Source organism: Ooceraea biroi, chromosome 3 (assembly GCF_003672135.1).
Source record: "Ooceraea biroi isolate clonal line C1 chromosome 3, Obir_v5.4, whole genome shotgun sequence".
NCBI classification, from domain to species: domain Eukaryota; kingdom Metazoa; phylum Arthropoda; class Insecta; order Hymenoptera; family Formicidae; genus Ooceraea; species Ooceraea biroi.
The window spans coordinates 9,616,815-9,639,802 of NC_039508.1; the positions used below are offsets into that span (position 1 = coordinate 9,616,815).

General features: G+C 38.2%; 1 protein-coding gene across 1 annotated transcript in view; it reads right to left on the reverse strand.

Moving 5' to 3' along the window:
• LOC105276843 (lachesin) overlaps positions 1–22,988 on the reverse strand; it is a 215,377-nt gene that overhangs the window by 146,966 nt on the left and 45,423 nt on the right. The window contains exon 2 of the mRNA XM_020030888.2: positions 5,157–5,266. Coding sequence (XP_019886447.1) covers positions 5,157–5,266 — 110 coding nt within the window. The remainder of the gene's footprint in view (positions 1–5,156; positions 5,267–22,988) is intronic.

Consider the following 22,988-nt stretch of genomic DNA (forward strand, 5'->3'; position numbering starts at 1 on the left):
TATTAAGAACCATGTCTTTGACAATACATGTCAAGATCAGATTGAAATCGGTGAAGTCGTCCCTTATTACAATTAAAATGATAGAGTTAAGTTAGTTTTTTTGGGGTGGAGGACTCCGCCTCTCCGCCGCCTACGCGTTTTCTGTGAAGTCATTATACAGTTCCACATGGATGTCCATTGTGTTCAACTTTCCACAAAAAATGAAAAGAAGATATAATAATAACAAGTTAGGTAAATGTTAAGATTAGGAGTGAATTCATCGATTTTAAGGACTTTATAGACAACGAATGACGGCTAAAATATTTTACAAATGATGTCACCCCTAATCTTAACATTTACCATCGTTTTATCAATGGGAATACTTATTTAGTTGTAACAAACACAAACGAAACAAACAATCAAATGGAAGTGATTAAAGGTTAGAAATGAAGGAAATTTGATATCACAGATAGGCGGTATAGGCACATGTGAGCGTTTCACTTAATTTCATTATCCTCGTTATCTCGCAATGCGCGATCAGGCATAACACAATCCAACATCTTAATAATACAACCTGGTACAAACTACCTTCCAGTTCATTACCCATTCGTAAGGGTGAGAGCGAATCGAGGATAACGAACCTCTTGGAGCTTGTCGATGGTGGCGGGTTGCACGCCGAGGATCAATTGAAGAATCGTTCGGGCTAATTAATTGGAGAATAATCTGAGGAGAGCTTAATACAGACATACTAGTCTATAGAATGACGAGGACTCTCTTGTCAAGGAGACAAGACACGAATGCGAGGGAGAAGATTCTCGTTGTGCAACTGCCATATAAAGTGGAGACAAATCAACAATATTAAGAGCGCATATCGATAGATATAAAAAACAGATGAAAACTTTATTTATTCAAGCTTTGTTCGAGAATAACCTACAAATTAAATATTCTTTACGATATATCTCGCAAAACAGAGATAAAGCCAACGAAAAATTCCGTTTGTTTCCTACACTCGAGAGATCTTCTCAAAGACGTTGCTCCTTGTTATACTTTTATTTTACCATACTTTTATTATGCTAGTATGGTAGTGGTGGACCTTTAGTACGTTTCAAAGTAACAGGAAATAAGATATGAAAATTTGTATTATTTAAATTGCTACTCACACCGACACATGTACACACGTACGTGCATCTGCGCAAGTATACATTCCATGTGTGCACGTGACTTTGGTACATGGCGAATTTCCGAGGATGCAGAGAACGAAAAAAATTGCCCGCACCCCGGGCAGAAATCGAAATGCATTTTCTTATCGGGCATCTCTTCCTCGTGCGATTTCCGCACAAGTACCGATCGCCAGAGCCAATATCCTTACGTTTCACCGGGATTCAGAGACCGCGACTCGCATCGCGGAACGGTATCGGTAAATCGAGAAATTTCCCCCGTTAAGAAACGAGCTGGTGGTAGACCGAGTAAGCGACCGAAGAACAATAACGCCGAGTAGAATTTTTACTTCCGGTCCGCTGCGTGCCGCTGGCTGCGGTGGATTTACATTTTCGTTGGCTGCGTATCGAATCATGTGCGTTTCTCTTTTTTTCACAGTGGCGGCAGCAGCGGCGATGGCGAACAACGTGTGCGCACGCAGTCTCGCGATTTGACTGTATTGAAGCATAAAAACCGCGTGCGCGCGCGTATATGCATGAGCGTACGCACGAGTCGATGAAATTCGAAACAAACCGTTGCTGGAATCCCGATGAAATACGTACGAGAAAAACAGTTATACCGTGCTGTTATAATATTAAGATACGTGAGCTCGTGTTTCATTTATACGCGGCCGATGACAACCCGTCGCAAGTTTTTTCGCGGCGGCACGATACAAAAATATGAGACACAAGTTAAATCAGAATTATGTTTTCACGGAAAGCGGCTTGCGACATAGCGACGCGACGCGAATAGTGCTTCGTATTAATTCCTATTAATAATTCGGTGAGATTTATCAGCTTTGTAATAGTTAAAAATTAATCATTTTGTTACATCTATATCTGTATTAACAATGATGTTTTTCAGGAAACGTGTGTTCATACCAAAGTAATTTTTTACAGCACAGTCAATTAACTTTTTTCCTTCGACACGCAACAATGTAAACTCTTGAAAGGATCGAGAGAAATTTCTCTGCGAGTATCATATTGCATCGATACGCCTGGCAAAAAGATGGAATTTTAATATCTTGACTTGGCGGTATTTTTCTTCGCCGGTACATCTTGATTTGCGAGAATGGATGAATGCTCTTTACGGCGCCGGTGAGCGAAAAAGGAAGCTATGAAAGTCTCGTTGCAGCATCGATGAGAATTAAATATCGTGAATTTTTCTCCAATGATACGCAGGAGCGGCCACCTCGACGAACGAGTCACAAGACTAGAAAAATGTAGGAATACGTTAAACGCGATAAAATTTTTTCGCGCGAAAATATACCCGTTAACGACGTCAAGCGCAACTTCAGAGAGATTGCGAAATAATTCGGATTCCGTGGCAATGAATGCAAAATTATATCAAACGAAGTTCAAAGCGATATAAAATATCCCGCCTTGTTCCGTCCTGTCCAGAGGTAAAAAAAATCTTTGTAATTCATACGCGCGGCGCGGCGCGCGCATGCATTTAGATTGAAATTAGAACTTTTATTCGTCTCTCGAAAAATTTGTCAAATTAATGTAAAATTAATGTAAAATTAAATTCCTCTCTTTGTAATGTAATGCAATATATCTCGCTACTCTGTATCCTCTCTTTACATCTCCCCCGGAATAACCAATGAAGAAATGCTACGATTGATTCTGCTGTTTTTGTTACGCGTAACAATATATATCACGCGCGTGTCATTATAATTAATCGTATAGCGAGTGCGTGCCGGCTCAAAACGAACCACCACCGGTAGTCATCGATCGGCTAACTCGATTGCTTTACACGGCAATCGTTACACCTTCCGCCTTTGTTCAATCCCAGTGAATCTATATGCGATAAATGGCGAATGGAATAATCGTAGGATAATAATACTGATCCCGTAGCACGGTGAAAGACGAGGGGGTTTAAGTGCGTGTTTAGCGGTTGCGATCCCCAGTGGTCTTTCCATGGGACACTAAAGGGCACTAAGGGGCAGTATAAGGCTCGTAAGGAGGAAGGGTAGTAGTGAGAGGTAAACCGTTGCGCGTACTCAGACCGCAATATAAAATCACTCTACGCGCAGGTGCCTGACAAAGTATTGTCCGCTTCGACGTATCACAATGCGAAGAAATCACGAATCTCATAAAAAACACACCGAAGGCGCAATCGGTGCAGTTTATTCGACATCTTTGCGAAAAACCCTAAATGTCCTAAACAACAATGTTCAACAACAATGCATATTTCATCTCGTGTCACCTATCCATTGACATTAAAATTTCTTGGTAAATGTTAAGATTAGAGGTGAATGACTTTGAATGACCCTGACAGATATTGCCAAGGTCTCTGGCTAAATTGGAACAAATGTTTGCCGTCGCTCGATGTTTATCACAAAGTTATGAACAATTAAATGAGGTTACTCCTAATCTTACCATTTATCTAATTTCTTTTCTTATTCGGAAACTTTCGTGAGTTTTGTTAACGTGTCGTTATCGAAATTGAGACAGTCACGAAAATTTCGGGACTTTAAGTGAATCCAAAGTAAGTACAATGGAAAAAGTTTCCAACCCTAATTTAGAGACTGACAATCAAGCTCTTGACACAAGATACCTAAGAATAGATTTTTATTTTAATAATGTTATAGTTGCTAAAACAGTTTTTAGTAAAGATGTTTGTATACATATACATCACACATTTTATACAAATAATAACATTATATTGCAAAGTTAATTAAAGTTTATCAAAATTACGATAAAATAAGCGCGCAATATTAGAAAAGGAAAATAAAAAAGGAAACAATGAGACTTTTATACTTTCCTCGGAATGCGGTCTGTCGTTAGAGAACGATCAAATCTTTCAATTTGAGTCTTGGAAAACGAGATGACGACTATCCGAATGTGATGTACAGTATGAGACGAGCTGGCGTAGATCCAGAAAGTGCCAATTTAGTCTTACTTCCCTTTCCGGATGTAAAATTTCAGGCATAGTATCAAACTTTCGACTCGCTCGTTCTGCCTGCTATTGTATCGCGGACATGTTCCGTTTCATTCGAAAAGACGAAGAACATTGTAACTATTCAGTATCGAATTGTTTAATTCGGCTCGACGTATTTTCATTCTCTTGTAGATTTTCTTCCGATGGATTAAATCATGTTAACATTGTAAAAATCGCAATGAATTCCGCGTATAGAGAGATAAAAATCTCGTTCACGTGATACGTGTGTAACGAGCTGAAACTACTTGAAATAAAAGTTTGAAGCTCTCTTTTCATGTACATGTACATGTCTTAATATTATTATTGATCATCAGTGACCATCATTGTCAATTCTCGAGGCAATCTTGAAGCAAGAAAATATAATATATTAAATATGATGCAATATGCATCTGCAGTGTCATTAATTTATTTCATGCACGATAGCAGCTGAGTGAGATGAGTGTGCCAGATGGGAAAATTATTCAAGCTCTTCAAAGATATGTATTCCTCTTCGTCCTCGATTTTTCTCCAGCATCCCACGCTTCGGATTTAATGAGGTCCTTTATTGATGAATGGCATTTATCAAAGTATTTCATGATCCAACCACGTGATATCTAACGATATTACTTGCTCGTGATTTTCTGCCAGTAATTTGCCGGTAAAACGCGATTTCACAAAATTACGGAACGGAAAGTAAAAGGACGTGCGTCAATCTTTAAAATTTTAATTAAATGTCGAGAAATGTTACAGTTCAACATTTACCCTAAACCCGTGATGTATCTCTCCCTTGCTCGTTTAATTTAATAAAGATGATTAAATCTTTAAACTTTAATATCTCGATACACAGCCTGATATATAAAAGGATAATTGGTTATTATTATGATTTATTAAGTCTTGTTGCTAGTTAATTCAACAAGCAGGCGCTCCTATCCCCCCGTATCCATGAATATCATGATCCGAGATTAATAAAAGAGCAACGCAAACGCATCGTTTACTTACAAATAAATATTGTAACAACGTGAAAAGCGATAACGTGTTATTTATTCATCGCTACGTACCTTGAATGAGCCAAGATCCTTCACACTGCATGCCAACTTAACGTTTCGTCCTGCCGGCACTGTAATATTTCCTATCTCGTCCACGAATTCGGGATCAGGAATGGTGGTGACTGAAAAAGAAACACAACACTTGTAGAAAAATATTAAGCATTCTTCTCTAGATTATTTGAGAAACTTTTAAAATTAGCATATAATAATTAATTCATATATAATCATTTATTGTTCAACATTTAATAATTGAGCAAAATTAATTATCGACTGATAAGAAATCGTAATTGCCCGAGCATTTGCAATTTTGCGACTAGGTTCGAACAAGCTTTTTTTGACGCTTGTAGCCACTAAGAAAACTGCGATACACTATATTTATTTTTTAGAAGTTATAAAACCTACTATATGCCTCAAAGAAGCGGTATCTCACTTAGAGGATCAAACAAGGAGCTCTTCGCAAAATCTTATAATCCTCTTTTAATGTTATTAACAAAGTCGAAATTTTAGTTTTAACTGGATTTGTTAGTTTTGTTGAATTTCGAGGATCAATGTAGGATTTCGAATATAACCTTATTAAATATATAGCAGGCTATTGGCCTGTTTTGGTACTTATTTCCAGCTTCTTCATATTCAGACCAATAGGAGAATCTGGAAGCCTTGAGAACATTATGGAAACTCCTTAATTAATATGTTGCTTATTGAAAGTAGAAGTAAAGACATATGCATCAAGTGCAAATAAAGTATCTGTGAGATAACGGAATATTAAATAACTAGAAATATTTATTTTTCGAAAAATCTAAAGATATTTAAATAAAAATATGTTAAAAAAGAAGTACTAGATTTTATATACATTTATAGGAAACAAATGTTTGTAATGATCTGTTATGTCGTATTTTCGAAAACATGAAATTATTAATAGAGATAATAATTTATAAGAGATAAATATTACGATTCCTGGACAGCTAACAAAAAAAAGCTTGAGACTCGAATCCAGAGTTTTCGCATACGAGCGCTTTACCATTACATGACATCTCATGTCTCGTATAATACTTTTTACAAATTTATATACTATTTTTTATATAATATTTTTAGATTGAAGATATTGATTTTTTCTCGGTTCTTTCTCTTGAAAATAATATAATGAAACATTATTAATACATGTCACCATGTATGATAACGAGTTAAAAAACGTCAATACCTCTGTTCAATATTGTTGACGAAAAAACTCCGTAATTCGGAAGACGGGATGAAAACGGAAACCGAAGCGTGACACTCGCGATGATCGGTCGCGGCCTGAATATACTTTCGTAACGACTACGAATTTCTTACGATTCCGACTCAAAGAGCAGTCGATCACACGGAGATGCTTTTCGATCGCGACGTCTCGTCGTTCTGGAGTAACCACGCACGGACTTTGGAGCAAAGCTGAGAAATTCACGAATTAGCCGATCAAAGAGGGCCACGCGGGGCGCAAATTCGGGTAATTACGGGACCTCACGCGGCACAATGTTTAACAGGTGATCGCCATCGATCCGCGGATCGATAACCCTCGCGGATCGCGGCTCTAACTCGCGCGCGACCCATCTCAATGACGCAAATTTTCGAACAAATATGTATGTTCATGTGAAAAAAGTTTTTATTTTATTCAACTATCTATCATTGAGCAATTAAAAAAAATTTTAACGGAATGGAATTTATGAGTGTAATAATTTATCTCAGCATATTCCTGTCAATTAACAAAAAAAACTAGTATAAATATTGATTTTAAATTATATAATCCTCCCTTGTGGATTTCTTAAAAAATTTAAAAACTAAATGATTGAAATGAGAATAATGAGAATGCTTCTTAGCATACTTTTACGTGTATTAGTTTAATATAATAACATCTTGTATAAATAAATCTTTCGATAGTCGCTATAAAGATTACATAAATTTACCAAAATGTTTGTAAAAATATTTATTTATTATTATATTGTTTTTAATAATAATAATAATAATAAAGACACTTCAACTCATGTATGCGTGTAAGTGCCCGCCGATTGATCTGATACCATTTTATAATGCACCATGATTGTACGTTATTATACATTAGCCACATTGTGTTATCCCCATTTGCAATTGTACTAATCAGACAACCGTATACAGTGCGACGAAATTTTTAGAAAATTTATAGAAAATTCACTTGACAAATATAAGACAGTTTGAGGATCCGTGAGACACGGTCGGACTTGGAAGGCGAGTAAACTCGATCGACAAGATCCGATACAAAGTTCGACAGTGGAATTTTTTGAAATCACAACGTCAGTGAGTTTTCCGAGTGTGCCCGAGAAAAGAAAGAAACGTTACCCTTCGTGCATCCGCGAACGTTGCTTACTTCGGAAGGGGGAAGGAAAAAGGGAGATCGATCGATCTAGAGGCGGTGCACGCGTGGCTGCGTGGATGCGCTTTGAGTTATAGAAGCTCAGCAGTCGGCGTGACAGCTTAGTTATTGAATACAAAATGCAATTTTTCAAGTCTACGTTCCGCGGTATCCAGCACAGCAACAGCAGCAGCCGTTTCCGACCGCCGCGCCGTCTCGATAGTATGCCGGAGATCTTTCGCGTGTGTGCTGATCGAATCTACGACGAGGGTTTTGCGGGATGCTTATGAAGATAGAGCTCCCTCCCATCTGTTCCTTGACATTCGCGTAACGTTATTTCATACGCGAGGCCCGTATTCGTGTGCAAGAGTGCTGCCCACAGGACATGATACGCGAGTTCGTAATGGTTATATGTCGCGTACGGGCGAGGGAGAAGGGGAATGAAGCAAATTTACACGCGATATCACTTTGTTGCTGTCTACCATCTACTTTCTAGTATCAAATGAAAAGCACAACAACTTGTATCGTCGAGCACGTTATGGTCCGTTTGTAGTTGTACGTATGTTTATGTATATTTATGTATATTTCGCCGAGACGTTTTCTAAAATTTCGCTTTCGCTCGCCACGTTTCTCCATTACAACATAATTTGCTCTGTCAATATCTTACAAAGCGAGATATTATGATGCAAGATGGAAAATTATATGCCCGCAAGATTGTCCTTCATCGGATACATTTCGCATTGCCCACCTGAGAATTAACCGATTTTAATTGTTCATAACTTTGTAATAAACAACGAGCGACAGCTAAAACTTTTTGCAAGTTAGTCAGAATCATGTTCTTGGTAATATGTGTCAAGGTCATTGAAATTAGTGAAGTCGCCCCTATTTATCGCATGAATTACCGCACAGAAAACTCGTGGACAGAAAAGGGTCTCCGCCCAAGTTCGAAAAAGAAACTGATCTAACTCAAACCAATTTTGGTAATTATGCAGTTTAGGGGAAGCAGCTCGAATCACTTTGATCTTGACATGTGTTGTGATATATTTTGTTGTGATTAACTGTACGACTGGATAATCGATTAGAATTAGATTATCATTTATTATCAATCATAAAAATTACGTGTAATGAATACATATTTGATCAACAGGTGCTGTTATAGCTCAACTTATAGCTCAGACACACCGCGGACGCGGCAACGCTTGCCACACGACAAAAACCAACGTGCCAAAATCAGTTATCTCGCATTACGTGTTATTAATTGCAAGAAAACCGAGAGATTGGCCGTCACCGCATGATTCACATGTTATTCCCGAACGTTGCCACGTTCTATATGCCTAAGCTATTAAAGTGAACATGCGAGCAGCAAGATTAATCGTGTAGCTTAAAGGAAAACAACGCGCACGCGGATCCGATCAGAAGTTGACACCGATCCAAAAATATATTGTTTATACAGTAATCAAAATAAAGAATAATTTCCATAAAAATTAATGTCATAAATGACATGAATATCGATACAAAACGTATCGATATTATTATATTTATATTTTTGCTCGTATTGTACGACAGAACTTTTATGTCAATCTATTGTTGATGTTACGAAGTTAGTTAATTTGACGTGATACCATGTACAAAAAAGTTTTATCTTGAAACGATAAAAACATTTTAAAAAGCATATCTCTCTCTCTCTATTAAAAAAATATTTTTCATCGATCAGTCGAAAAGTGACACTTTTTATACCAGATACTTTGTGCCAATGTTGAATAAGATAAAGCTTGATTTTATTCTAACATTTACGTCTATGTATGTGTAATACAAAAAGTCCAGTAAAAGTCCAGTATGCATCAAAGCTCGTGAAGAGATAGAGTAGAATTAAATCGAAAAGTTCTATATCGTTTTGCGATGCTTGCAATTATCGAGATTAATTAAGGAAGAATTAAATAGGCGTAACGAGAGCGGCTTATTAGAAAATATTAGAAATTAGTAGGTAACCATTGACGTGCCTAGAAGACTCTACCGCTTACTGTATAACACGAGCAGCGTGCTCATTTGCAAATCTCTAATTAAAATATCGATCGATAATCAATAATTATTGTACACAGATTAGAAAACGTTACAAGATTTTTGCGTCGATTGAGCATATCTTACCAAATATATTTCAATAAAAATGAACGTAACAAACAGTGTTAAAATAACATTAAGATATGGAAAATAATTTACAAGCTTAATTAAAATTTGTTTTTACAAATGAAGGAAAGCAACTTTGAGAGATTCAATATATTATTATAATATAATCGTACATTTTCAGATACATTTTCAACATACAAGTACAAAACTTGAGGAAAGAAATTTGCATACTATTATTCAATTTTAAAATATCATATTAGTTCAAAATATCAGTGTCATCAATTGCATAACTAGCATTTCAATCTAAACTCTTTGTAAATGATTCCGTTTACATTTTTGCTATTTCTTAAAATCTTCTGTAACTATGTTACAACTGTGCATTGTCAAATCATAATTTTTCCACGTTTTGTAAAAAAAGTTTAAAATAAGATTACGATTAAGTTCACTCCACGTATTTGTTTACTTATCATTACGATATTACAATATCGAAATTTTAGGTGGAAAATCTTGAAAGGATTCGCGAAAAGAAATAGAGAGGGAGAGAAACTAGTTCAACAAGAGGAAACTGAAAATCTTGCACGTCTTTTGAGTTATTCTTCAGGAGAATATTACTATTATAAACTACAAATCCGATTTTATTAACGTGTATGTCAGATGTGTGCATTCCGTTACACTTGAATGCGAGACATTTATATCCTAAAACTAACTCCATAAATAGATCACGATAGAAAGTAACAGTAGTCACACATACAATAATATTATCATACATTAAGTATAAAGATATAAGACACACAGTAAGAACATTAAGAAAATTTATTACATGCGTCAAGAACAAAATGGCTAAAAAGATAAAGGAAATGGAGAGAAAAGGAAGAGACAAGAAGAAGAAAGAAGACGAGTGGGGAAAGAGAGAAGAAAAGAGTTTATCAAGTTACATATCGATTGCCCTCGATGCTCTTCTATTTTCTTTTTCTGGGTCAGTTTTAAATCAGTTTTTTCACAAATATCGACACAGACTTGCCACTTATTGTCGATATGACGCAATTGAGGACTATGCGATCATAAAGGTGAATTAAAGTGACTTTCGCTTGCCAAGTAAGCAGAGGGTATTACTCCTGAAGAAGTCTTTCTGAGCTTCTGCTATCGATTTTAACTACCTAAAAAAACCATATTTCATCATATCTTACTCGCCAAGTGTTCCTATTTACGTCTTCTGCAATTACAAGGCACGTAGCTGTCCCTCTCACTCGAGAGAGGCATTCATCTAATTATCTAATATGTGCGATTACAATTACAATACTTAATGCTCACATGCATGAGGAGCATATCGAATGATTACCATATTGCGACAAAAACTGCGATATAATATGGTAATAGCAAAGCTCGAGGGACACATTACACAAGAAAAAAATTAGTATTAAACTCAACACGGGTCACATGTCCCAAACGGTTCAAATTTTTGCGTTAATTTAACATAATGCGAATATGTCAAACGATTACATATATTTATAACGTTAAATTTTGTTTAAGGGAAATATTTGTACAATTCGCACTGCGCGTCATGGTCACACATAATGTTTGAAAAAGATTTATTTAAAATTTATGATTGTTGTGCAATGAAATTCTAATACTATTACATGTAAAATATATGATTTTAACATTTGAATTATAGTTGATTACAAATTTAACGCAAGAGGTTCAATTAACACGACTGATTTGCTAAATTTACATATGAATGTGTTGCATTTTTAACATAAAAATTTCAACGTTTTAACAGAAATACAAAATGTTTTTTGCTGTGTATCTCTACAGTGCATATATATATATATATATATATATATATATATATACAGGGTGTTTCCTAAGTAAGTAGACAAACTTAAGGAGGATATTCCTTGGCTTATTTTAAGAAGAAAAGGTCATATAAACATATGTCCTAAACTGCTTTGTTTTCCAAAAAAGTACATCACTGTTTTCGTTCACTTTTCGTTTATTATAGAACAGTTTGTGTTATTGCAAATGAAACAAATGAAAAACAATAGTAACCAAAAAGAAAAATTATAACGAAAAAGAAAATAGTAACTAAAAAGAAAAATAATAACATCACAGTAACTGCTGAAAATGTCCACCTGCAGCCATGATACACGCCTCAACTCTCCTTTCCATTGATTAACGTACACGCTCAAAAATACCTGGAGTGTTACGTATTCTTTCACATCCATCTATTATGCGATTTCTGAGATCTGTTGAAATTTGTTGACTCGTACTGCAAAAGCACGCTATCCGAAAAGTGAACGAAAACAGTGATGTACTTTTTTTGGAAAACAAAGCAGTTTAGGACATATGTTTATATGACCTTTTCTTCTTAAAATAAGCCAAGGAATATCCTCCTTAAGTTTGTCTACTTACTTAGGAAACACCCTGTATATATATATAATGTGCGTATGGTGTATACAACTAATTATGACATAATACGCAAAGCAAACTCTTGGATTCCTTCATCTGCTGTATCCAGATGCATCTATCTGCATTGCCGATAATGTTTCTTTTGTTCCAAGTCGCGTCAGCTGTCAAACTATTAATTACGTAGGGGAACTAGTTGGACGAGAGATGCTCCCATTGCACGATAATTGGTATGGCATCTTGAGGCATCGGCTGTCGCTGAGGCTGCATCGCAATAATGAGCTCGGCGGCTGACACTCATTGTCAGCCGCAAACTAAATCTTTTGCGAGTAGCAAAAGAACGACTACCTTTTGCATCCATCAAACGCGGCGGAAACAAACAAGGGATTAGAAGATCGGCAACTTTCACCCTATTATTTCTGCAAACGTTAAGCTCGACACGTAATTGGAACGGACAAGAGCCTAAAGGAGAGTAACTTACAAAAGTACGCTTGTACGCAGCATAGATGTTTATATAATATAATATATATATATATATATATATATACATATACACACATACGGACGTCGTGGAGGAGTTTTCACGTGACGCGGAGGTGATTAAAGAGCGGGAGATCTCTTCATTACGGGTCGAGTACCCGCGCGAATTTTAATTAATATCTATGGCAAGTCTCCAGTCACGTGTCGCGCGTTCAGCACCGTCGAGCCACGCACCCGCAGTCCTAAGAAATTCAATGTGATAATCACTTTGATCCATTAATTATGTAAACTACGCAGGAATATCTTTGATATTTTAATTCTATCCTTTATCATCGTTACTCAGCGGTGGGTCAAATTTATGACACCGTTTCTTTCTCCGAAATGTCCTGATGGAATTGTACGACTATTTCTCATAGTCCTGCAGGAACAGAGATTTATTTCGTTTATTGCAGAGGAAAGAGTAAAATTTGTTACAGAGAAATTTGCATGTATAAGAAAAAGATGCATCCACGCGCTGCCCAATTGGCCAAAAGTACTACACTTTTACATCGCGTGGTAAATGTAAAGAAGAAAAGCTGCACTTACTTCCAGAGTGGTGGCTTGTATAAGAAAACCGCGTGGGAAGTCTACCCCATACTATCGCAACAACGTGTACGATGCTTTGAGCAAAAGGTCTCGTGAAGAAGTGCCAGGAGCAACAGTTTATGTCAATTTTCCGCTTCGTGTAGCGCCGCCACTCTACGCGAGAAAGCAATCCGGCGTAGCTTGCCATCGCAATAGGAGCATACATACTTTGCTTACTCGTACTTTTTATTACGAAACGTGCCGTGTGTACCTATACAATCCAACAGGGCATAGATTGTATTTCCGTCACTTAGGATCGTTCTAATGATCGCAACACATGTTGGACGTCAATAATTAATAATTTATAGAGAGGACCACCTCCCGATTTCAATAATTTTGAGATATGATATCAAGGCTTGAGTAATGTTGCGAAGATTTTAATTGGCGCTCGTCGTTTATTAAAAAGTTATTAACAAAAGAAATTTAATGAATACAATTTTCTGACATTATGACGTATTGTAGACTGTACGCTTTCCTTACATTCTTCGCTGAGGGTAAGGTGTTTATTATCCCCATTATCCTCTCTCAAAAAGAAGAAAGCAAATAAAGGTTCAATTTTTTAAAAGAAAAACATATCGAATTAATTTACACATGCCTAATGTTACTGTTTGCAAAATGTATAAACATCGGCTTCATGTCTGCCATCTTGGCAATGAATATTACATGCAATGTTTAATATGTACGCGTACGCTTTCACAAAGACACATTTGATCTCGTCGGAATGGCAGTATGTCAGAACGTTGGGTGAGGCTCGATGTGACGGAGGCGAACAGCCAGATTATCGCGAATGCAAAGCGGATCGAAAATCATATGCAACAAAGTGCCTCACATAGTGCCGGACCGTCGAGAGTCTCCTTTCCGATATATGGAGAATAAATAAAATTCTAATCGGAACGAAAAGCAACTGGCGATTATTCGAATTTACATTGCCCCAGGTACCTCGTACAGTTACATCCCGGAATAAAAATGGGACGAGTGTGCCGGATTTCTCGGAACGACGAGAGGCATTATGCACGCGAGTGCAGAAGCGCAGGCTAAGTGTAGAAAGATGAAACGGTGAGAAACGCAGGCTCGCGCAGCGGCAAGTAGCGGCAAGTCACTACCACGTGGTATGGGGCTCGAATTGTTTTCGGATACCCGGATTTTCATTAAATCGAGATCACAATCGCCTCGATTCCAGAGCACGACGTAAGAAACCACCGTCGTGGAGTTGTACGTTGGTCTGAACGTTCATCAGAAATGCATGGGGTTCCCGCGGCCGATTTCGCAACCAGAAAAAGGACTGTTTCCCTCTTGCGGAGGACCTCTACGTGGGGCTGTAAAGTCCGAACGAAATCCGAGATAAGACGGTCGAGCGCACACGTGTGCCACCACCCACACCAGGACATCTACGCATCGACCGTCCGTATACAATTTATATACATATCACCATCCGCAGACATTCCCTGGAACGGAGTTTATCTTGATTCCACCGGAGTATTTCCTGTCGATGCGTTTCAAACCCCAGCCCACCCCTCCGCCGCTTGCTTTCCTCGCTTTTTTCTCCATCCTCCCGTTCTTTTTTGGCTCGAGCCGGAGAAAAACCACGCCCGTGGAATGCACTCTCGGCGTGCGAATTGCGCACGTGCGAGACGAAGATTTTCACGGATAAGATTTTTCAATGCTAATGTCACGTTGATGCTCAACAGCGACGACTTCGCCGATAATCTCGAGTAACTTCTCGCTGGGGTAATAGCTTTTTTCATGATAGATGTCTCTGGATAAATGTATCAAGAAGTGACGTCGTGTCGACTGTCGATGACAAATCAACTATTCTGTGCTGTGACTCTACTTGAAAATCTTTTTAGATACTGTAAACAAATTTTTGTTAAGTTCAATGCATTTTACGTGTCCCAGACAGTTCCAAATCTTTGTGTCAATATGTAATAACATAATAACATAATGTCAAACAAGGACGTGAACATCATGTAGATTTTAATAATTTAACGTAAAATTAATAGAAAAATTACAATGTTTAGAAGCAAAGTTTATGTAAAATGAAATATAATATTAAATTTTACTTAAGAAACATGTTATTTCTACAGTTGGCATGATGTCGCACTGCGTCGCGTTAATATTTGAAAAAGATTGATTTAACATATATACTATATATATTATATATAGAATATGTTGTTTTAGCATTTGGATAACATTAATATAAAATTCAATTAACACACAACGACAATTTGTTAAATTTACACATGGATATGTTGCGTTTTTAACATAAAAATTTTAAGAAGGACCAGTTTTAATAAAAGTACAAAATGGTTCTTACTGTGTACGACGCAGATGAGAGCCAACCACTCTTTTACTCATAAATACGGTACGGTAAGCATAATACAATATTGTATAATATTCAGCGTTCTTTAATACGTATGTACGTCCTTTATCTGTAAAAGAAATTAAAATTTAAACGAGTGTGCATTCTAGGTAATCGATCTGCAAGATTCCTAAAAATTCCCTTTTTGGGATTGAGACTTTCCTAAATGCTTTTCTAAATTTTGTGCAGACCGACGTAGACGCAAGATCGTAACAAAAGAAACAAAATGATAGGACAAAACTAAACTGTCAATTATTTAGATAAACGAATAATTGACAATATTTTAACATTCTGAATATTAAGTTTGTATTGGGTCGGTTAAAATGTTTAATTTTCCATTTTTCAAGTTAATTTACATAATACGGGCAACAATGTTGATAATGTTGTTGAAAAACTGAATCGAACTTTTTGGCTGATCCAATACTATTTGTGTAGCTGCATAAAAAATTTAAAGAGTCTAATATTTGCCTCTGTTCTAAAAGAAATAAAAAATGTAGCAATAAATCTTGGATATCTTCATCGACATTACGCATTAAACATGCTCTCTCTCTCTCTCTCTCTCTCTCGCACGCGCGCGCGCGCGCCTTTTCTCTTTCTTGATCAATTTTAAGCAAATCTTCACTTTGGATAATTTAAAATTTATCATTAGCCGAGCAATCGAAAAACGGAGCAATCTTTTTTTCAAGTGAAGCGCAAGTGCAAATGCGCGAGGAAAGAAATTATTAAACTGTCAGCGCCACATTCGTATGTCGACGTCCAGTCAACCGAATCGGAAACTTCACACGATGAAGCCAACGGTATACATCGTTTTCAGCGAGGTTGCTTGACAAATGACAGCAGTCTGTCTATCCCGGGACCAATGAGTCGTCCTTATCAGCCGGCTCACGGCGCCGCAGCCTCTCGATTTTTCCTTTGGAAAAGCGAAAAAAGGAGCTGCCGGCTCACCTATCTATCGATATCACTTCTTTGCCATGGTGGTAGACTGATGATGGAAAAACAAAAACGGGGGCAGATAAACCTTTCTTTCGCGCCGGCATCATCAGCCACGAAGATTAAGTGATCTTAATAGAGAAATATCTTAGATTAGTGTGGCGCTAGACGATGACCGCGATCACAATTATCCATGGCCGTGCGGCGCCATCCCATACCACGAAAAACATTACAGAGCCTGCCCGCTTCGTTACCTCCTATTAATGCGGATTATCTTCCGTACCGCGACCATATTGATCATTGTAAAAAACGCTCGAACAGAACGAATGTTTTCTATTTTTTTTACCCCGCGATGCTCCGCTCGTGTTTCGTTCGTGCTACATTTTTCTCTACTCGTTTCTACTTTTTTCCCCCTTTCGTTTGCAGTAAAAATTGTAGGAAAATTACAAAGATGAGATGAACTGAATTTCCCTCCTCGTACGCATACCAAACACACACACACGCGCGCGCGCCACCATTGAATGACACATTAAATGGACCGTTGCAATTCGTCGATGGACTACATTTTTATCAAACGATACAGTTTTAGTGCACAGCGCGGGCAATATGAATAATTGTGTAAATGAATCAAATATTCTTTCAGGCTGCATAAAGCAATTAAACATTCAGACATTCCTCAAAGCAAAATACACAGTTGTTGTATATATGATGGAATATATTCCCCAATAAAAAAAAGAAAGTGAACAGAGACATATCATGACAACAAAAATGGGACATTCAACCTTTCATTCCATAATATTTTTTAATACATCCACGACAGTTGGTCCACTAATGATTCGATTTGACACTCGATTACGCCTTCTCATCAAGTATTTATCGAGTGTAATTGATTTTTGTTATGTAGCGTGCGCCCGCAAGAGAGTGAGAGAGAGAGAGAGAGAGAGAGAGAGAGAGAGCACAACTAAAAAAATCTCTTCTTTATTTGATTAACTTAACGTTACCTAAAAACAAATAGTACATCATGTTTCTGATTTGTTCATTTACGATAAAACGCAAGGAGGCAAATATCAAAGACTGCTTTTATGCAGATATGCAATTACAATAAATATGTAACAATAATTATATAACAATAATTGGATAAAATTATTAAATAAATTAAAGACATGCTTTATGTCAATGCTAAAGTATCCGATACATATATGAGGATCTGATATCATCTAGGCATATAGATGATCGATTGCCTTATATGCGTCGGGTGTTCTTTGAAAACACGATATTTCCAAGCAGATGGGGAATCACGGTATCTTTTTGGGAGAGTCACAGACGTTTTCCGTATTAAACTGAATTGTTATATTTGAACCACGATTCCAGTTTCCCCCCTTCTTGAGTTCCGTTTATTTCCTCTCTCTCCTCCTCCACTCCTTTTTTTCTCTTCGAGGTCTCCGCGACTTGCTCTTATTCCCTACCTTATCGGCTCAGATCTCATAAATTTCTCGGAAAACGCGATTAAGCGGCCCTCGGGCTTTCCCCCTCCCCGCGTCCCCCGCTCAGATAGCATCTACCTCCACTCTTTACTCCGAGCCCAAAGCCCTCCGCGACCCTTCCAATCTAAGTATTCAAATGAGAGAACCAACTTGCACCCCTTGCGCCGTACGCCGTATAGCTTTTTACAATCGTGAGCTCCTCGTCCCGCATACTCGTTACATTCTCCACGGGACGAGAGACAAGGGACGAGGAACAAGGACGAGAAGAAGCGGCGCGGCACGTTGCTGCTGGACCAACTCGGAAACTTGCAACCAGCGGTAAAACACTGGTACACGTACATGTTACTGGCGTGTAGAGGGAAATGACGAAAAGATCGCAGCAATCGTGCAGTATTAATAACAAATGTGACCAATCAAGGGATTTTCCTTTAAATTGATGAGAAGCAGAAGAAAAAGAAGAAAATGAAGAAGAAGCAAGACTACATCTATGTACGTACATGTGCGTATATCACGTGGATGAATCTCATATCGCTGATGTGAGCAAGGTTTATCCCTCATTTGTTACACATATGCCGTAATTATTAACTTCTTTTTCTCCCTCTCTCCTCCTCCCATACACACACACACACACACACACACACACACAACCAACAAAAAGTATCGGGTTTGTTTGCCAGTGATAGAATCTGGGTTTGCTATTCTCCAAGAAGTCGGACAGTCGAATGGCGAAAGACGGAGATCTTATCTAAATGAACTGCCGGCGTCGTAACTTCTTCGTACATACTCTAGCTAAATGGCCGAACGATGTGGAAACGTTCCGTTTTCCTAGGAAAAGTATAATTGGACGTGGATGTAAAATGAGAAAGTTGGGCCGCATCGTTCCCGAAAACGAGATCTGATAATCCCTGAAGATATTAGAGTATATTGTATGTGCACTCTAGTGTGTCATCTGAAGGAGCGTCGCTTCTCGAGTACGCGGATGAACGTACAAACGAATTCGCGAGAGAACATTTCGGAGGCTCGAACCGTTTAAGGAGGTATACTGGAACATTTTGTAGAAAACATATATATATCGTTCCAGCGCTAAACAGTTTCCCAACTGCTATCGCTCGCTGTAGACGCGTATATTCGCGGCATTGCTTTCAACGCCGGTAAAATAATATTCTTTCATACATCAATCTGCAGTAAAGTAAATCCTCTCGAGACTCACGTATCGTGTGACGGATATTCAGTTCGCTCCCGCGAAGAGAGTGAGGTAAGACGCCGAGTGAGAATATCGGATTTACGTACTATGCAACTCGCCTTTTGCCTGCCGTCTTCGCCCGCCTTCGCACTTTCGCCATAAAGGCTCGTCTTCCTTTCCGACATCTTCAAACGCGATTTCCACCTTTTGTTTTGCCACACGTGACGGACCGTGACTATTCAAGTCTAATATCCCGCACGGAGTCTACATGTAGTTGGACACGTAGACGGACATGTAGTTCACGTATCAACGTTTTGTGTCGAAATACTCTTTTACCAGTTCAAAGTGTACTAAATTATCATTAAAGCGTCGTGCGAAATTTCCCTTATTTTTGGATTTCCTCTAATTGGAAAACGACATTTCTGCTTAAAAATAAAAGTAATTCAGATATTTCTTCTTCTTCCTTTTTTTCTTCGATAGAAAGCACCCAAGTCTAAAGACGAACTCGATATGGCCAAGCAATTTAAGCAATTGGGTGCAAAATTCGGGCGAATCATTTGGGTTGACACACAAACGCTCGATATTTCATTGATAATAATCGGCGATTACTCTTTTGTGGAACCGTCCGGCGCTCGACACAATTAACAAATCATATTTGGATTTCGCCAAATCTCAGCGTCAAAAGATAATCTCTCCTTAATTATTCACACGGTATTACACTATTCAATTTTACAAATAGTGCTATTCAGAGAATGCAATTCCCTACATATAAAAACGGAAACGGTAATACTTTAATGGGTGATGCTGCGCCGTGTCAATCCGAAGCGTCGTATAGTACCACATTCAATACGAGTTGCCATGCACTCGTCTACGCTCTCTCGTCGCAGCAGTTAACCGATTTTAATTTCCTGTGCGCCTTTATAGCCGCGAAGGTTATTATTGCTTGCAACCCACAGCAGTAGACAGCATTCTTCGACGTGCGAGCGGAATTTCACACGCGTTTTCATCAAGATGTTAAAATGTACCAAGTGTGCTTTCGATTCACACGCTTCGTATCGATCAAATCTGGTTACCAAGTCATTGCTCCTGATTAAACAATGGTGCATACACACACGTACACGCGCGCGCACGTACGCAAAGATGACATTTCTTTCCCTTCCGTTTTAACCCGGTAAAAAAAACCCATCGCCGTAACCTGCCTGTTGAAGATTTTATGACTGTACGCACCATTTTTATGGCACATTCTTTATATGGCGAATCCGTGAAAAAGTAAAAATCTACAAAATGTTGCTGATATGCTGCAAAATTGATCAATCTTTCATTTTTGTACAATGTGTTATTAATAACATGTTATTCTCTCTCTCTCTCTCTCTCTGCTCTTTTGCTTGGAAAATTGATTGCAATATTCAGAAATATTGTTTATGAATTAGAAGTGCCTACAAAGATGAAAAGTTTAAAAGAGATAAGAAAAGGAAAAAAATTGACAAACAGAAATACAATAGAGATGCAATAAATCGATATTCGATATCGATAAAATCTCTTGTTTCTGATGTTTGAGACTTTCCTAAATAAATCAGGCGATCCCAATTTTCTGTTTACGTTTGATTTCACTTTATTGTTACCAGAGTCTCAACTTAATTTATCATAATTAGAGTCGCATCTAATAAATGCAGAAATGTCGAAATCGTAAAATTGAAAGTACATAATAAAGAATGGAACACGGGCAGCTACAGAGCCCGCGTGGAGAAGGTTGAACCTCGATTGAGCGTGCTTTCTGGTCACATATTTGTAAAGTACCCGGCAGCCAACCGCTCTATTCATTTCTGTCCATACGACGGACGTCTCGGATCCCAATGCATGCCGCTCGCATAAATTCCGGCCACGCAGCATATGAAAGAAAAAAGATTTCCGCCTACGGCACGCCGGGAGGATAACAGTACATCCTGTTGGCAGAGACGGAAGCATAGTCGAGAAAAGATATTCAGAAAAGGAGGTCCAGGCTGAATCAGTCTTGAGAGCTTCATCCGAATGAACATTACTTCATTCATCGTTTCCTTCTCTCAGACGAGTCTTATTTTAGCTAAATCAAATAAACTCTCCGTTGAATAGCAACCTCCAGAATTGATCACTGATAGCAGTGCGCTTTCTTCAATGCGGCTCGCTAATAGGTGCTTGACGCTTGCATTCAAAACTTTCTCTCAATTTGCGTGTATCATTTTCCCGACATTTCCACATGTGATTCTGTCAAGATAAAAATACATTTGTAAAATATGGTACATGGTACATGCGTTTCTATACTATCTTGTATAATTGATCCTTATCTCCGTTCCACTTTTTCTCCAAAAAAGCATTTGCATTGTTGCTTGTTAATGAATAATTGGTAATAATTACATACTTGTGTATTCAATTGTGCACTTGGCCCTATAAATGCTTTTACTTATTCCATGCTTTTTTGCTAAATCTTTCTGCTAAAACGCAAGTTCCTGAGCAACACTTATCCTTGAAACGAAGGTGCAACGTGAGGTGAATTCCCATATACAGAAATACACAAAAAAAAATATATATATATACACACACACACACACACACACACAGAAGGATATTCTAAAGTAAGTTGGCTCGATTGTACGAGCCACACAGAATAGAAAATGTTTCTTGATTCTGAAATATTTCACGTGTCAGGTAGAGAAAAAAAGAAATTCACAATTTCCTACTATTTCTATCGTTATAATTGCAATTATATTTTCAAAAGCATCCTGACATTCACATCACACATTGTTATCGCGCGCGACGCGATAACAGCGAGTATCGGATTACAGCGGCAGACGAGACGACGCGTGGACAACACTTTCTTGGCAACACGAGCACTTGAATGAGACGCTGAGAAATTATTGTCCACGCGTCGTCTCGCCGGTCTCGCCTGCTGCTGTAATCCGATACTCGCTGCTATCGCGTTCTTCTTATAAGAAATACGCTGGCGTCGCGCGCGCGGCTAGCCGCGCTTTTTACGTCATTCACGTCTACTTCCCTCGCCAATAGCGTCCGCTGAATTAGCAAACTTTCTTTACTTAATTACTCGAAATTTTACGTGGTTGTTTGCAAAATGGTACAGGACTTTTTAATTCAGTTTGACGAGATCTACCTGTGGGTGAGAGGTTTTTCGCCTTATGTCAGACACCCTGTATAATACGCGAACGCGAACGCCGATAGACTTTATTATAAGTAATTAACGAAATCGCGTTCGATGTCAGGGAAAATAAAAAGCAAAAAGAGAGAGTAACCGGACAGTCGAGTTGCAACAAAAAAATACGCTGCACTGAAATACAGCACGGCAATTTTGAGCGATTATTCGAAATTGCATCCAGACGAATGGCATAAATATTCCACGAGAATGACGCACCGCGTTCGCGTTATCTGCGTTATCGTTGTCGCCAAAGTTTTCGCTACACATTTTTTCCATTGCTTCTGCGAGTTGAGCGAGGTCAGTATGTGTCCATCTATCCGTCCAATAGCGGCCAATTGCGGAAAATACCGTGGTTAACCGCACACATCGTCGACACAAACGAGTCGGTTCGCCGATGCCAAATTACGAAAATTTGAAAAGCACTACGACACTTGGAGCTGATACGCGCCATTATTTCGAGTATAAAGAGCAAAATGGCTGGGATACAGTGTCCATCACTTCCGATGGACAAAGATGAAATGTGTTTAATGATAGCAACCGATCGACCGAACGACAATCTGATCGCTCCTGTGTCGCGTGTATGCCCACTGTTACATAAAATGACAGTTTCCATGATTAATTGCGCGCTGTGAAATGGTATATTCACTTAATGTGCTGGACCGCGCACCGGTCCAAATGTTCAGACATTAATGAAAGCTTATACATCTTTGGCTA